The 17,725-nt window shown below is 34.0% G+C and overlaps 1 protein-coding gene across 2 annotated transcripts in view; it reads left to right on the plus strand.

The window, feature by feature from the left end:
* Positions 1-9,072: 9,072 nt before the first annotated feature.
* LOC135841158 (uncharacterized) overlaps positions 9,073-17,725 on the plus strand; it is a 56,385-nt gene continuing 47,732 nt past the window's right edge. Inside the window, exon 1 of one of the 2 annotated variants that reach the window (XM_065357988.1) lies at positions 9,073-11,615. In XM_065357988.1, the coding sequence (XP_065214060.1) occupies positions 9,378-11,615 (2,238 nt within the window). In that variant the 5' untranslated portion in view covers positions 9,073-9,377. The remainder of the gene's footprint in view (positions 11,616-17,725) is intronic. The other variant, XM_065357987.1, reaches the window with a different exon arrangement.

Below are 17,725 nucleotides of genomic sequence, written 5' to 3' on the forward strand. Positions count from 1 at the left end.
GAGAGTATTTTTCACTATGGTTTTTTTATTATTACATAGGTTTTTTTTGGGGGGGGGAGGCTCGCAATCAACCCAGACGGTGTGGATTTTATTTTAAAAATATAATTACAACTTATCATCGAAGATTATCAAACCATCAATTTAACGTTTTGTAAGCAGTTTTGATTAGAAGAATTTTGAGCCCGAAATTGAGTCATGATTTTTGTGATTTTTGAAAAATTGTCCCGCGACACATCAAAATACATAGATTGAAATTTTTATTAGCATCATTAAAAACTTACCTACAACTTGAAACATGACAAATTTTCTCACAAATTATCGTAAGTACACCGAAAATTGGCTAAATTTTGGAATCAAAATATCTTAAAAACGCTTTTAAAATAAGTTGGGATAGAGAATTCTTGATTTTCTGCCAAGTTTAAACAACATTGTGATAGGTCGCATGAAGCATTTCAAACAATGCAAATAATCGTGATACAATTTTGAGCTCAAAATTCTCCTAAAATGCTTTCTTAGAAACTTGAGAAATCATCACCTAAATTTGGGTTCGAAATTTTTCAAAAATGCTCAAGAAACATTTTCCATGGAATAGGTGTTTAGATTTCTTACGAAATTTTAGCTCATTTTTATTAGTCACATGGTACCTTTTTCGAAACCCCTGAAAATCATACTCAGACTCAAAATCCTTGAAAAATACTCAAAAAAAAAAATATCACGAAACTCGAACAAATTTTGATAGGTTGCAGGACACTTCCTCAACAATTCAAAACATCGTGAGTTATGACTTAATTTTGGGCTAGAAAGTCTTCAAAAATAATCAAATAACATTTTTACTAAAATAATCTGAATTTCTCGCAAGAAATTTAAGCACATTTTTAAAAATCGCCAGACACTTTTTTCAAGAATTTCAAAACATCATGACCCAATTTTGGACTCAAAATTTCAAAATTCTTTAAAAATGCTCATAATACATTTCTGTTGAAGTATTTGATTTTCTGTGGAAATTTCAAACACTTTAGATAGATTATATGACACCTAGAAACTTGAGAAATCACAACTTAAATTTGGACTCACAATTTTTCAAAAACGCTCAAAAAACATTTTTCATGAAATATTCAGATTTCTTCGAAATTTTGGCTCATTTTTATTGGTCACATAAATACTTCAACAGAAATGTTTTAAGAGCATTTTTTTAATAGAATTTTGAGTCCGAAATTGGGTCATGAAGTTTTGAAATTCTTGAAAAAGTGTCTGGCGATTTTTCTAAAAAATGTGCTTAAATTTCGTGAGAAATTCAAATCTTTTTCAAAACCCCTCAAAATCCTTGAAAAATACTCAAAAAAAATCTCACGTTTGAACAAATTTTGATAGGTCGCAGAACACTTTTTCAACAGTTTAAATTAAAAACATCTTGAGCTATGACCCAAGCTTGTGCTAAAAAATCTTCAAAAATACTTTCAAATACCTATCTTATTATCATTTTTGCTGGAATTTTTGAATTTCTCACAAAAAAACACGTTTAAAAAAATCGCCAGGCACTTTTTCAAGAATTTCAAAACATTATGCCCAATTTTGGACTCGAAATTCTTTTAAAAAATGCTCAATAAACATTACTGTTGAAATACATATGGAGAGCTCTATTCCAAAGTGGGTTAAGTCATTTTTTAAAAAAGCACGTTTTACGGAGATTTTTACTTCAATAGTGGGTGAAGTCATCGATTTTTCAAAGTAAATTTTTCAGCGAACAATTGTTCTATGTCCAAAGAAAGGAGAGGTGCACCGACCTTTCGAAACAGAACAAATTTTAGCAACAAAAATTTTAAACGCATTCTTTGAGGAGAAAAATGACTTAACCCACTTTGGAATAGAGCTCTTCATCTACTTATTTGAATTTCTCGCAAAATTTCAACGTATACCCACTAATGTATTTTGATGAGTCGCAGAGTCACTTTTGAATAGATTTTTATATTTTTCCAAATTGAAAAAAATTGACTTCAACGAAAATGAGTAGATAAAAAAAATTCACAATTTTTAATTTTCCTAAAATAGCAAAATTTGATGTATTTCGAGTTGATATTTATCTAAAGATGAATTTTGGGCAGATAGGTAATCCAAAATGGGATTCAAGGGTTCCTAAGATGAGAGGATTCGAATTTTTTTAAGAAGTTGAATTTGTAAAACAAAGGAGTTGACAAGTTTAGTCTGAATTCAGGTTTATGGTTTATTTGGGCAATTGGGCATCTCTTATCAATCATTCATTTGTCGACCAAAAGAGACCAATTTGAGCGGGAAAAATCGTAAAAACACACTTTTTTCGCATTTCAGAAGGTCTTATTCCACTCGTTATAAAAAATTCTGAAAAAAATGTACGACATGCATCAAGATGAGATACGTGATATATTTTTTTATAACTCATAATTGCGCCTCTGAAAGAAATCACCGAAAATTTCCGTTTAAAAGCTAAAAATGGGCGTTTTGCCCAAAAAATATGATTGAAAAAATTTCAAAAAATTTTCACGAATCACCCTTGGTAATGTCTAACGTCTCTGCAAATTTGAAAATAATCACATGAAAACAGCTCAAGTTGAAAATTTTGAACTGAAGTTGCAATTTCATCCCTTTTCAAAGGGTTATAGGTGATTTTGCCTCCTAAAAATTTCATCACAGGGGTTTTAGACTTCTCCTGGTTATAAAAACCCGAAGAAAAGGTCATGGGCCAAATCGCCAATTGCACCCATCAAAAGCCCTTTCATTTAAACAGTTTTGAAAAAAGCACCAGTACCAAAAATTTGTTCCCACGCAGCATCCAACTCTACCATTGAAATCTCTCGCCGATGAAAAAAAAATCCATCATCATCCTTTCGACGTTTCGCGATACCTAGCGACCTACCTAATAATAAACAGCAGTATGCAAAACGCAATACTCCGAAGCGTCGAAGCGTAAAATAATTCGAACTCTGTTCGGACTCTTCGAGCACATTAATTTCATTAATTTACCCTTTTTCGCAGGGGGTGTCGTTGCTGGTCGTGTCGAGCGTCGGGTAATTTATCAAAACACGGTGTAAACACGTTTGTCGCGCGCCCATCGCGAAAAAAAGGCGACCTTCATTAAAAAACCATAATTGAAAAAACATTATTACCGATCCAATAGTCATTAATGTAAACACACCGAACACGATCCTTCTCACAGGCTGATTTTTCCTCTCCTTCAAAATATGATCGAATCGAAAATGAAAAATATTTCACATCTTAAAAGTCAATTACTCGGAATACGAGGCTGTAGAGAGCGTGGTCGTGTGTCGGCCTGTCGGGTCGAATACGATGAGAAAAATCACCGTCGCTCGTATATTCGTATAGGTTCAAATTTGAAAAATAGCCTACACGCGGAAGCGAACGCCGAACGGTAAAACCGGAAATAAAAACTCAAAACGAACCTTCTGCTCATTTGCATATGCATTTCGCGCAGCAGCACAATTGACTAAGTGACACTAGACTTTTGAAATGTTTACAATACAGAAACAATCGAATCGGCGTGCCGGGTACTTTAAAAGCCAATCGAATGAAAACATCTCATCATTTTCAACGGGTATTATTTAAATTACCAGTCGACGTAAAGCTTGCGAGTAATTATCGCGATCAAATCGAGTGATACGTGCATCCTATAGGTACCTTCGTGTGTGTGCAGTGTTGCCAATGCCATATTGAAAAATCCCGCCAGATTGATCCTAAAAAACCGCTAAAAACCGCTAAATTCCATATAGCAAAATCGCTAGACTTCCCGCTAGATTTTCATCATTTTTTTAAAACCTCAAGTCACGTAAAAAATACAAAACTGATGAAGATTCAATTATTGTTAAAATTTTAAAACTGTACAAAAAAAACTAAAAACTAAAAAACAGTGAAATCATTCAAAAATTACCAAAGAATTGATGAAATTGAGTGGATGGGTTTTACAAAAGTTCAATTTCATTGATTTTTTTTTCAAAAATTCAATATTTTTTAGCTGAAATGCTGAATTTGTGAGTTAAAAATGGTAAAAGTGGCCATGAAGTCAAAAACGCTAGACTTCCCGCTAGCCGCTAGATTGACATTTTTTGGCGGTTTTCTATGTTCAAAATCGCTAGGAATAGCTTGAAAACCGCTAAATTGGCAACACTGTGTGTGTGTATTTTATTTTGGGCTCTATTACAAACATAACACGCATTAGTCGTCATCTCATCGTCGCATTTTTCACACGTACGTGATGTCCATTACTGTAGCTCTAGTATGAGTGGTACGTTCTGAAGTCATCGTCAAAAACGATGAAACTCCATTTAGAATAGTTTCCTTCCCTCCGTACCTAGACCTACCCACCCTTCTTATCATTCATCAATCCAAATAACGATTTGTTTTCACTTTTCATAATACTCGAACTCGAAGAAAAAAACATGCCTAGTCGAGTGCAGAAGTGAAGGAAAAAAGCCATCATTGAAACATGTTACACGCACAGGAACTCTAGGCAGGCACACGGTTAATTAAAAAATGGTTAAAACACGTGTTCCCGTCGATAATTGTTAACATTTACTACATTGATTCGCTGTCAGAGGTCGCTAATGTTCTCAATTATCGCAAACACAATCTACAGGAGGTTGCACGCGATTCGACTTGTGCGTCTTGAATAATTCCGCTGCGAGGCTAGATGCATCGAGGGTAGAAAAAAAATCATCGTAAGGCTTACTTTTAGTCTCCGTTTTTCCACACATACACGTAGTGCACGCATCGAAGAGCCTTTTGTTTCGGTAACAGTTACCTGCTGATCTGATAAATGGAAATTTTATTTGCATTCGATTGCATCGACCAACAACGATGACGACGACCAGACGTGATGCTGATGGTCGACCACGTGGTGATGTTTTCCTTCTAACACTGACGTCATTACACGCTTCGAATGTAATAACCCTTCATTATGGTAAAGGCAATACATGCCATAGGCAGAGGGGTCGTTTTTGAATATTATGAGGGAAAATGGGCGATTGTGGTTGTGATACCACAAGCAACTAATCTCCAACTCATTGGGATGGAATTGTCTACGAATATCGAAATTGGGATGCTCGACTTGAAGAATTTTGGATCGTTTTTTTCACGTTTCAGCCTAAAAATTTCAACATCCTCCTTTCCTCATCCTTAGATGACGAGCGTCGCCCAACAAAGGAAGTGAAAACTGCCCAAAAATATGCATTTTATTTGCAACAAAAATATGGCTTCTGCGAGGACAATGACCGTTGTCAAAATTGCTCAGCATAAAATTTGAAACAAAAAAGGTTCTTATTTTCTTACGTAAGATGAATTAATATACACTCATGAACGTATAAGTACTTGAATCCTGACAAAGAAAGTAGGCATTCCAACCAACTCTAAAATTTCTAAATCGAACGAAGAAGAATGTAAAAAGAACCCTAAAACGCACCACTAGCAAAAGTGTCAGGAGCTGGAAATTTTTTCAGACGTTTGGTGAATCATTGAAAAATTGAATATGGCCCATTTCTCATGAAAGATTGTCCACAACAGGTGCTTATCGTACTTCTCCTACAGCAAGTGTTTCTTGCTGAAGCAGGAGAAATGCTACTAAACCTTCTACACCAACGCGAAATCATAAACACCTTCATACGCATCAAGGCGAATAAAAATCATCCATTGAAAAATTTATGACAATGTTACACAAGGTTGTCGAGAGCCAATACGGGCTCGGGGCAAATATAATTTGGCCCCATTTCTATAGAGGTTTTTAGAGAGAGGGAGGGGGGAGGGATCCGACTAAAAATTTTCTGGAAAAAATTTCAATTTTTTCGATTGATATCATGTTTGTAATTTAAATTATGACTTATAAAAATTATAACTTTCTGTTTTGGATTTTTGGGGGCCCAAGTGTGAATTTTTGTATTTTAAAACAGGAAACAAAGTGGCACAAGCGAAGAAAGGACGAAAGTTTTTGAAAATTTGATTTTGAGAGGCTTAAAAGCAATGTTTTTTAGGAACTAGATTTTGAAAAAAAAGAGCGAAAATTTTTGAAAATTTGTAGGTATTTTGAGAGAACTAACAAGTCATCAGCTATTCGCTCATTGCAAGAGAGTTTTTGCATTTACCTTTTGCTTAATTGGCTGCTCTAATGCTTTATGCTTTTGAATATTTCTTCAACAAATCTTGATGGTAAGATCAATATAATCTCACCTCAGACATTTACCATCCAATTCGAGAATTGATTTTTCTGAATTTGCCGTTTCACTTCTCGTAGGTACATAGAAAGATGCCCGATTTCCATGAAATTAAATTCAAAAAATAATTTATTACCATTTAAAAAATTGCGTGAAATTTTTTTTGAAAAAAATCCTTTTTCAAGTTCAATTTAAAAAAGTTTTGCTTTCCAAAAACATTTAATTTCTTGCAGAAATTGCTAAAAATGATGAAAACGTTTTTTTCTCAGTTGCTAAAATTGTGAAAAAGTTTTGTTTCTTTGGTCAAAATTTTCAAAAATTCTCAAAAAGTCTTTGTTTTTTCCAGAATTAGGCACCAAATAAATTTTGCTTTTTACAAAACTGCCAAAAATCTAGTTTTTTTTTGTTTTTCAAAAACTGCCAAAAGATTTACTATTTTTTGAAAAAAATTTTCCTTTCATGTTTTCTTTTTAAATTCCAAAAAAATAGTACAAATTGCTAAAAATTGAGAGAAAGTTCCATTGTTTTTTTTTGCTCAAATTGTGAACAAGTTTTGTTTTTTTGGTCAAAATAACTGTCAAAAAATCGTATTTTTCGTAAAAACTGCCCAAAAGTCTGTTTAAAAGCTTTCTGGTGAAATTTTTAGCCCTCCAAATTACTCCCATCTCTTCCTGCTGCACAAAAAAGCACTACTTGTGCTGTAGATGAACTGTTTTCTTGACGTGCTATTTATCAATTTTTGTATATTTTCGTCCATCATTTCATTTCTTTAATGTGCACGATTTGTCGTTGAATGTATTATACATACAAACGTGCATTAAATTATTCTGTCGGATAATATGTACATACCATTTTTCGGCAATTAATATTTTAGAATTTGAATGAATTTTTAAAATTTGCCAAAAGTGAACATGAAATTATCGCTGATGGCATTTATGTCAAGAAAATCCCACTTCAATGTGTTAAAGAGAATGTCATTTCATTTCAGGAACTACGAATATTTTCTCTTTTTACTATTCCAGTATTCCAAAGTTGACATTTTTAGAAAACTTTTGTTCATTAAAAGTAATAATGCCTACAAGTTTAAAGTTAGTTGGCAAAAACGAAACTTAAGAAGGCACCAGAGACCCTATCCATGCACTAGACAAATATTCTGCAAATTTGAAGTTGCAGGAAGTTTCAGAAAATTGGCAAAGAGACTGATTGGTCGATTTTTTGGAATTTGAATCAACTTCGTATTTTCGAAAGTCGTTTCTCTCACTTTGCTCGAGCTAAATAGTGTCTCTTTTTCTGAATTTGGAAAATATCTGTTCCCATCATTTGAAAGTGTCAAAGGTGAAAAAAACTGACTTCTCGTAAAAAAAAAAAATACATCATCATTTACCTCTAGGGTTATGAATTTTCGAAAACTTTTGCCCTCACTTTGCTCGGGTCTTTTCTTTTGTTTAAAAATTGAAAATTTTAAATACCTAGGTATGTGTTATTCAAATTGTAGAATTTCGGATCCAAAAAAATGGACCCCTCATCACAAAAAAAAACATAATTTTTTCAACTCTTGAAATACATATGAATTTTTAAAAGCTTTTTTTTTATTTTATTTTTTCAAATTGAATTCATAAATAAATCTAACAAGTGAGGACTTGGCTATTAAATTTTTTTTTGAAGTGTTCTACCAAAAAAATACGCTTCCTAAGAAGATGTAATTTTTCAATAATTTTTCAAAAACCTATCACATGAATTTCAACATTTTAGAGCTAAAAGGTACCTCTTGTTATACGGCTTTTCGATAGCTTTTGCACACAATTCACTCGGACTCATCGGACCAATTTCTTTCTGTTTTTGAAATTAAGAAAATCCATGTTTAAAGCTTCCAAAAATTCAAAAAACAAAATAACAGTTTTTAAAAATTGGTCATTAATTTGGCAAAAATATTTTTTTCTTATATCAAATTTTGGGAAAAACTCCAGTTTTGTTCCTAAAAGCTATAAAATCCAACGCAAGATAATGTCGTTTTATTCCTAGAATTATAAATTTTCTATTTTGTCCTCGCATCGCTCGGCCAAATATTACTTTCATATCCCGAGATGGAAATTGTTGGAAAATAAGGCCAGAAAAATGATTTTTTTTCTATCTATATGTAGAATTATAAATTCTAAAATAAAAATTTTTCGGAACAAAGACCAGAAAAAAGATTTTTATTTCTACAATCATAAAATTGTGAGAACTTTTGCCCTCGCTTCGCTTTGGCTAATTTATTTTCAATTTCCAAAATAAAATTTTGTAAAAAATTGACTACAAAAATTCGAAGAATTTGAAGGCCAACAAAAAATCAACTCATTTATTTTAATATCAAAAGTATCTAGTATCTTGAGTAATCAATTTTTCGAATGTTTTTGCCCTCGTTTCGCTGGGCTAATTTGTTTTTCATTTCAGAAATTTGAATTCTCATTTGAGTACCTACATATTGGCAACTGAAATTTAAAGAATGTCATAGCCAGGAAAATGAACTAGATAATTTTCCCATTAAAAAATAATGCCAAGTTCGATCTCTTGAATTCTAAATACCAAATTGAACGTTTTTGCACTTGCTTCGATCGAGCTAATTGGCTCATTTTTCAAAACTAAAATTTATTTCGAATGAAAAAGATTCCAAATACTTTTTACATGTTTACCTATACTCTTACTTATTGAATGCATGGTGGATATTTTTTTTTACAAATTATCGGTTCTAAAACTGAATAAATAGAGTAGGGTGACACGTGAATCTACGAGTACGTTTAAAAAACACGTTGTAAAGATTAGATATGTACGTATGTAGTTGAAAAGTACGAAATCGTGGTTCTCAAATTGATATTTTTATTAGTTGCGCGTAGTTACGTGATCCGCTAGACATTAATTGTGGTGAACTGGTGATCGAATGAAGTTGATTACAATTTTCCTTATCACTAATTTATTATACCTACATTTCAAATTCCACGTTCTGAAATTTAAGCCAAAGAAGCTCTGATTAAATGATCTTTCAACTTGAAAATTTTCTTTTGTTTTTATTTCAACTTGATGACTTCGGTTTAGCGAAAAAACGAACGATTCTTCAATGGTAAAAAGAATTGATTAATGTAGAAAAAGATCCTCTTTAAAAGCAGGTTCGTATTTCGTATCAAACAATGACAAACGCAGTATAACTTAATGCATACATTAGGACACGTTGGTAAACAACGGGATGTTATTATAACAGCCAACGAGAGAGTAGTGGACCATAGCCGGCAACCGGACTTTCACCTCCAGCAGCGTGCATCGGTTGGTATGTCTCGGCGTTCGTTCATACCTACAGTCGATAAAATGAAGCTTCTCGACGAAGTTGGTGTGCGCGATACCGCCGCTAAATCCCGTGTTCGCGTGAGTAATGTATCGAGAACCGAATGTGCCCGTGAAAATTACGTGAAACACGTTATAGAAATGAATGAAGAGAAGTGTTTCGATAAATTTCGGTTAGCTATTAACAAGTTCTCGCCCAATTCCAAAGTGAAAATCCGGTCACTGTCGCCAGCTACCAAAAAAACCACCGAAGATGATAACACGTCAGATTCGAGCGAAGAACTGCAATACGGGCCAGGTATAGTCAATAAGCTAAAAACTAAATATCTCAGTATGACTTTAAGAGAGAATCAGAAAAAAGGCGTTCGACCATCGTTATCGAGCATGAGAAAAGCAACGAGTTTAGATAATTTGCTGGACGATGACCTCATGAACGCTGCGGAGAAATCTTATCAAATTAGTTCGGTTATTAGTTGCGTTAACAAACTCGAATATTCTGGCAAAGAAACCACCAATTGTGTAACTTTGAATTTTTCCACCGATTTGAAACGAGCCCGATCTATGGAAACGTTACACGATGATCTAGCGAAAGAACCAGAATCACCCAAAGTCAGATCCGTAGTTGTTAGCAAAACCAAAGTTACGAATCACTTTAAACCTTCGACTAAACCTTACAACAACGGATTGAATTTATTACCACTGGATTCTATCGTAAACGAAGATATAATCATTGTAGAGAATACGATCACCGAAGTGAAAAACGAAGACAGAAAGAGACTTACTTCGGAAAATAAAGAATTACCTCCGCCTGACGTGGTGAAAGAGACTCTTAAAATCTTCGAAAACTGTCAAAAGAAATCCAGCGTTGCTAAAAGTTGGAATACTTCGAAGTACAATTCTTCGCCACGATCTCCAGAAGTAAGCTCAAAACCTTGTAAAACAGAGAACAAAATACAAAATTGCGGCAAGCCAGTGCTGTATCCGAAACCTGTCATTAGCTCTGTAGATTCGAAATTAAAAAGATTTAGTCCTAGAAAATCATTAGTCGAAACGAATACGAATGGCAAAAGCAATCAGATAACCGAACCTGATAATAAAAACATCGATATACGAAATGGTTCTGTTCAAAATGGGTTTTCTGAGATGAAAAAACCGAATGTTAAAAATACCTATAATACGAAAGTAAACGATAATAATGATATCGATACACGTTCCTCTTCTCCAATATCTGTGTTAAAGATTAACTTTCAAACTAATAAATCATCCGAACACAGGGCTTCTTCGCCGCCTAATATTATTCATTTTAAAGTCGAAAATAACTGTTCTTCGCCCAACGGTACTGTTTCAAAAACCGAAAAATCTCGATCAGTGCTGAACAACGTTGATACAAAATTCGAAAAAAGTAGTTCGTTTAATCACACGAATTCAAAAATTGAACAAACTAATTTTGAAGTGAGTCTTGCCAGTACAAACAACACTCAGAATCATTCCAGCCCGAGTCCTGTTACTGAACTTTTCAACGGTAATCACCCGAATACGAATTCTATCAAGAAACCATCCGAGAAGATTGTAGAAAATGATATTCCACCAGTGAAGAATCATACAAGTAGTATAGAAAACGATGCTGCTGCTGTGGATGAAAGCAATATTCGAAATCATACAACGACCAACGACGTTGATAATAAATTCAAACACGATATATTAAAGCCATCCGATGGGTTACCAGTAAGACAAGTAGGAATCATTAGGCCATTGGTGTCAACAAAGGTTAATAATGTCCAACCGGCGTTAACACCGCAAGAAATAGAAAAGAATTATATAAATACGAAGAAATCGTTGGATTTATTAGAAAAAAGTAACGTACTCGTCGTAGAAAAAGAAGAAACCGATTCGTCGTTGCAAAATACTACCTCCATATATTCCAAGGAACAATCGGCTAATTCCAATAACTCACCAAACGGTGTTAATAAACCTTCGACTTTATGGTTTAATAAACCATGGAACCAGCAGCAAAATACCATGGTATTCAATTTCAAAGATAGAAAAGAAGTGCCAGATTACATCGAGAACGATGGTTTATTACTGACTACGAATCGAGATCGAGCTAAGGTAAGCGTGATTAATTAGTTTATTGAACTTGGTTATAATTTTGTAGTTTTTAAAAGGTTATCAATGCCTAGACATGTGAGCTGATACTGAATCAATCGGCAGCAGCGTGATAGCTGTTTAGTGTTTGTGTATCATGATTCAGATGAAAAATATTTAGCTGAACGAACCCAGAGTTTTGTATCTAAAAAAATGAAACTGTTGAAACTTTGGTTTTATTGAGGGTTCTTGAGATGTGCATTTCATTTTTAATGACCACCAAAGCCCAAAATGAACCAAAAAGGGAAGGTGGAAAATTGAAAATCGTCAAAATATGCAAGATGGATACCAAAAGCTGAGTTTTTAAGGTTGCAGAATTCATTTTCGAGCTCCGGTTGACGCCAAAGCAAAGCCCTAACTCCAAAATTGGCTCCGAAGGGGAGGTTCAAATTGAAAATCTTCAAAAACGCACCATGAGTATCAAAATCTGGGGTTTCAAGGACCATACCTACTTCATTTTCGAATTACATATTAGAATTTCAAAGACCATATATTTGAATTTGACCACATTTCATAGCATATAATTGTACCAGTTTTCAAAAATTTTTGAATTTTTTACTTCCTTCCCAAATCCAAAGCCCTCAAAAAATCTTAATTTGGTACTTGTATATCGTATATCTTTTTTCAATGTTTGACTTTGGATTTTGGAAATGTGAAAACCAATCTTCCAGCAAGGTCATTTTGACAGTTTTCCAAGGACGATAGACAAAATTTTGTTTCGTTGATATTTTTCTACTCTTCTCAGCACTTGACTGAAAAAATGTTGGTTTGTGGGGGGGTTCACTGAGTTTCTTTTAAAAATTTAACTTAATAGCTGAATTATTTTCTGAAAAATTACGCAAACGCCGATAAGATTTCGGCGTCTCAAAATTAGAATTATCAACGTCGAAGCACATGTCTAGTTATCAAACCTTACGAATTACTCATTAGGTTATCTTTACTACCTACTAGTTTTAAAATATTTCATTCGATTTCAAATGTTCGTGTATTATCCGCCTTTTCCCCCTAATTACTCAGTTCATTCAAGTTTTCTTTCAGTATGTGAAAATTTTAGGTAGGTAGGTAGGTATTTTGATTATTCCAGATGAATTGCAAGTATTCAGAAGCATGACAAACAGGTGACAGAAAAATTTAATCGAAAAGTGGATTATTCGCTTGTGGGCCAGATCGTTTTCCTTTTCCTTTTTATAACCAAAGTTAGAGAGTAGAAAAATTGACTTCTCACATCAAAAATAATGTTGTTTTACTTCAAATCCCCCCACCCCTAAAAAATTGAAAAATTAATTTTTGCCAAAATTGGTCGTTCGAGAAAATATAAAAAATAGACATTATCAATGTGACGTCAGAATACATTAAATTTGGAGACTGATAAAGGAATTACTCAAGGAGAATATTGATCCAATTTTTTTTAATAAGAATTTTTACAAGGGATTTTCGATGCATAGACACCGAATTTTTGATCATTATTTACTAATTCATTGTAATTTCCGAGCTTTTACGCAAAAATGCCTTGATTTTGTGCCATAAGTAACCAGCCAATTAGAGCCCAGAACAGGCGTACGTTCACTGCATTAATGCACCAAATTTGGAGACTGATCAGGGAATTATTCGAGAGGAATTGATCTTATCTTTTTTGGGGGTTTCGATGCGTAGAAATCGAATTTTCGATCATGCTGTAGCAATTCATTGTAATTTCGGTAATTTTGCGTCCCAATTAATCAGCCAATCTGACAGCAGAACATCACTTTGCAACGTCACATCAATAATGTCTATAATGTTCTAAAAAAAAATTGAGAATAGTGAATTTTCGAGAGCTTTTGCTCTCGCCTCGCTCAGGCCACATTTATTATTTTTAAAAATATTGCAATTTCCCGAAAACAGAAAATGCAGAAGCCATACTTGTCTTAAAAATTAACTTTTTGAATCATCAAAAATTCAAGAATGATGTTATCAATTTTTCACAGCTTTCGCTCTCGCTTTGTTCGGGCTGAATCTTTTTTTTTTCTTTTCTCTGACCAAAATTGAAAGATTGAAAAACTGACTTCTTGCATTCCCACTTCTAAAAATATTGTAATTTCCTGAAAACTATTGTTAAGAATTTTCAAATCTTGAAGCTATGAGAATCAACTTTCTGCACCAGTTATTTTACTTTTCAAATTATCAATTGTTTCAAAGCTTCTATTTTCGCTTCGTTCGGACAAATTTGAATTCTACAGTGCAATTTTTCAAAAAGTTTCAAGAATGAAAAATTCACTCCAAAATCACCAAGAAGCATAAAATTTTAACATTGAATAAACTTCTTGTATTAAAAATTATTTTTTTGTACCTCACTGCAGATTTAAAATTTTTTGAGCTTTCATCCTCGGTTCGCTCGAGCAAAATCGAAAACGTCTTGTTCTCTTTTCAAATGCCAAAAGGCCAAAAAAAACACGAAAAAATCGCGAATTTTTGATTTTGGATTAACCTTACAATACACCAATTCAAATTTTTTGTCAAGAATAAAAGCATCATTTTTGAACATTTAAAATTTTTCAGCATTTTTGTTTTCAACTCACCCTTCCAAAATTTGTTCGAACCACATCTGGCTAATTGGCATTAAAAATATGGGGGGGGGGGGTTTCCTGGTATAAAAAGTTGAGAAAGTCTGGCAAAAAAAGTTCCCCCTTTCCTCCTTACAACACAATATATTTGGGAAAATTTCTGTAACCCCTCCCCCCATTCCCTCCTCACGACACATCACTTTGTCACGCGTATATGCGAAGTATCCACTCTCTTTTGATTTTGTGGATTATTTAAATATTCCTTATTATTGTTACGAAAACGTCGAAATGGCGTGTTTCTACGTCATTCATCAGGAAATGAGTGAATTGCCCAGTCAGTTCCATTATATGTATTATTTAAGCTAGCTCATCCCAGCCTGTTGGAAATTATAGCGTGTATGAATATCGTCGTTGTTTTTTATGGAAGAACCATACGTTTCCGTGTCTTCCTAGTTTCTGAATTGCCTGTTGTAGTATACTGATTGTAGGGCTATAGTTATTTGGAATGGCACTTGAAGATTTGGCCAGATTGATACGTCGAGTGTAGGAAATGAAACTGTTTGAAAAAACAACCAAATACTAGAACTGATATCACAGTTTTAGGTTCTTTGAAACTATGGTAGAATTTGGAAATTTAGTGTGTTTTAGAAAATAGTACATATAGAACTTGATGGCAGCCTGATAAAGCCATTTATAGCCATATTTTTGTAAAAAATGGGGCTATTTGCAGTAGGCCAGACATTTGATTATTTATAATAGATATTATATGTATATAAATTTCAGCACCACATTTTATGACCCGGAGCCTGTTCTTTTCGATCAAATATGCTCAAATTGGGGGAATAGGATTTTCTCGCAAGGTATATATGACCCCTGGAGTTGGGAGGGTCAAAGTTGAAAATTACAGAAAGGTCATTTTTTTGGAGAAGCATAATTTGGCCCCAAATTGATGAAAAGGGTCCAAATTCGTACCATTGGTGAGTACTGCCATTGTAAACAACATATCCAAATTTCAGTTTCCTAGACCATCCCAATCCCATTTAAGGAGAAAAAAACTTGATTTTGACCCCATTTTACCCAATTTTTGACCCCCACCCCACCCTTAAAATTGACCTAATGAGCCCCAATGCACAGCATACAATGGGATGGTGCTAATTGAGTGCCTTTTGCAGGTTTCAACCTTCCAACCACATTTGGCCCCTCTCCAGGGCTAAAAAAATTTCTCGCGGCGGGAGATTCATCCTGCGAGAACATCTCCCCGTTTGAAAACACTCATCATGCCATCATTTAATTTTAATGTTTTCCACTGATAAACATCGCAATCGTGTTTCAATGAGGGTTGAAAATTTCGACGAAAGAAATATTAATAGGTCACATCCAATATCAAATTTTCCCTGAACTCGACTTTCAAGTACAAATATTTTAAAAAGTTGTACATAAAATTCGATCAAATTTTGCATTTGTACTTCGACTATCCACAAATGAAATACTTGATCTATATTCATTTTATGAATAATCCAATGTAAGCAAAAATATTTCTGAAAAATCGTACAAACTATACACAAAGCTTGTTAGGCGAATAAAACCATTAGGCGAACTGTTGAAGCTGCCTTAGCCTGCAGCTCACATTAATAAATTGATTGTTGACGGCAACAGGTTGAACGGGTTTATTTTTATAAATAAAAGAATGCAGTTCTACGGTCATCCGCACGGTTTATCTCGGACTCGTATTTTACGATCAATTCACAATCGAGATGCGTTCTCGAGTGAATTTTTTGATTATTCATTAGCATTCAAATATACGTATATTTTTTCGAATTACCTCATTAACTTTCTTCGAATGACCCGAGTGCAGAAATTTTTGTCTCGTGTGTGGTTCGATGGTGAGGTTTTGTGTGTGATGACCTTGAAAACGATAACATACCTCTTATGGTCAGTGTTAAAGGTGAATACGGGCCATACTTCGATGCTGCAAATACTTGTTCGATGCAAAATTTCCGTTTCGGCATCGCCCACATTCACGTTGGATGTTTGAAAATTATCGGATGTATGGCTGATAAATATTTATCCATTTTTGATAAAAATTCTTCTAGGAAAATTGACAGACTCGTAGTATTCAAAATCCGTTCACTGATACCCAAGTGGTTTTAATGTTTTGCTGGGATTATTATTATTATTAGGTCGTATGCCTCATAATTCAAAAGTAATATCGATGTTGGTTTGAAATAGTTCCTTTTGACCAAGAAAAGACGAGATGGTGACGTGTAAGATGTATCCTGGTTTTCGTTTTTCGATATTTTGACAAACGGGTTTCATTTAACCAGCGTGTTGGTTCAATCAAATTATTGTGTAGTAATTTTTTTTTCGAAAAACATATTTTGTAATTCATGGGTAGGTAGAGGTACTCGGTGGATACATTTTCAGATAAGAATTTGCACTCCAGTGAGATGACTTTCCGAATAGAGCAAAGCGTGATGTTGCAATTGAAAAATGATGATGGACTGATTTTTCCTAATATGGTCACGATTATTTCGCATTCGATAAACGAATAAAATATATAATCGATTTCTAACAGATTAGCGACGTTATAATTTCTTCAACTGATGGTTTTTTAAAAACATCAAAAAAATGAAACGTTTCGTCTACCAATGTAGTCGAGCTATTTCGGAAGTGAAGTTATCGAAAAACTCATTGTGAAAATAGTACATGACGTAAGTGGTACCCTCAACCCACACACACACACATACGTTTGCGATGAATTAAGGTACACGTAATTCACACGATAAGTATGTATTGTGTATAATGTACATTGAAATTGCGAGGGAGAGAGTACCTACTACCTATATATTATGATGTTTTCTTATACACATCGGAAGTAGACAATGGTTTTGGAATCAGCCCGATTAAACGATAATTAACGAAAATGGAAGTAAAAGAAATAAAAATCGTAACAATCACCATAATAAAAATTTCACAGGCGTTTTAGTTGGTGGAATCTGTCGCTATAACGTTATGTGACCACTATTAAAAGCGGAATATTGTGCGCTCCTCCGTGTACGCGAGTACATAACTAAACCTTCTTAAGTTTAAATAAATCTAACGGTTAATACCGGTTGTTATTCTGTTCCTCTTGCTCTTTACATTAGTATGATGATGCATATACAGGAGCTAACGTCAAAATGGGGTCGTGTTCTGACAACCGACTGATATACATTCAGGAATTTCAAACTGTGCTCTTTAAGTTGGCTCAGCTGATTTGAATTTTTGTTTAAAATTTTAGGTACAATTTGTTTTATTTTGGGTAAAAATTGCAGTTTGCGTAGGTTTATTAAGCGATAAAATTCCAGGTTGAATGATTTGATGTCGCGTCGTTCGGTGATGTCAAAATATGAGCTACAGATGGATTGCCTTTAGATTTTAACTATTCATTTTGGGTATATTAGTTGTCTGAATTTGGTGCATGAAATGTAGGTACGAGCTATGAGTATGTGAGGTGACATTTTCTCCAGATGAATCCGGGGTATTGAATCCTGT

The sequence above is a fragment of the Planococcus citri genome, chromosome 3 (genome assembly GCF_950023065.1).
Source record: "Planococcus citri chromosome 3, ihPlaCitr1.1, whole genome shotgun sequence".
Taxonomy (NCBI): domain Eukaryota; kingdom Metazoa; phylum Arthropoda; class Insecta; order Hemiptera; family Pseudococcidae; genus Planococcus; species Planococcus citri.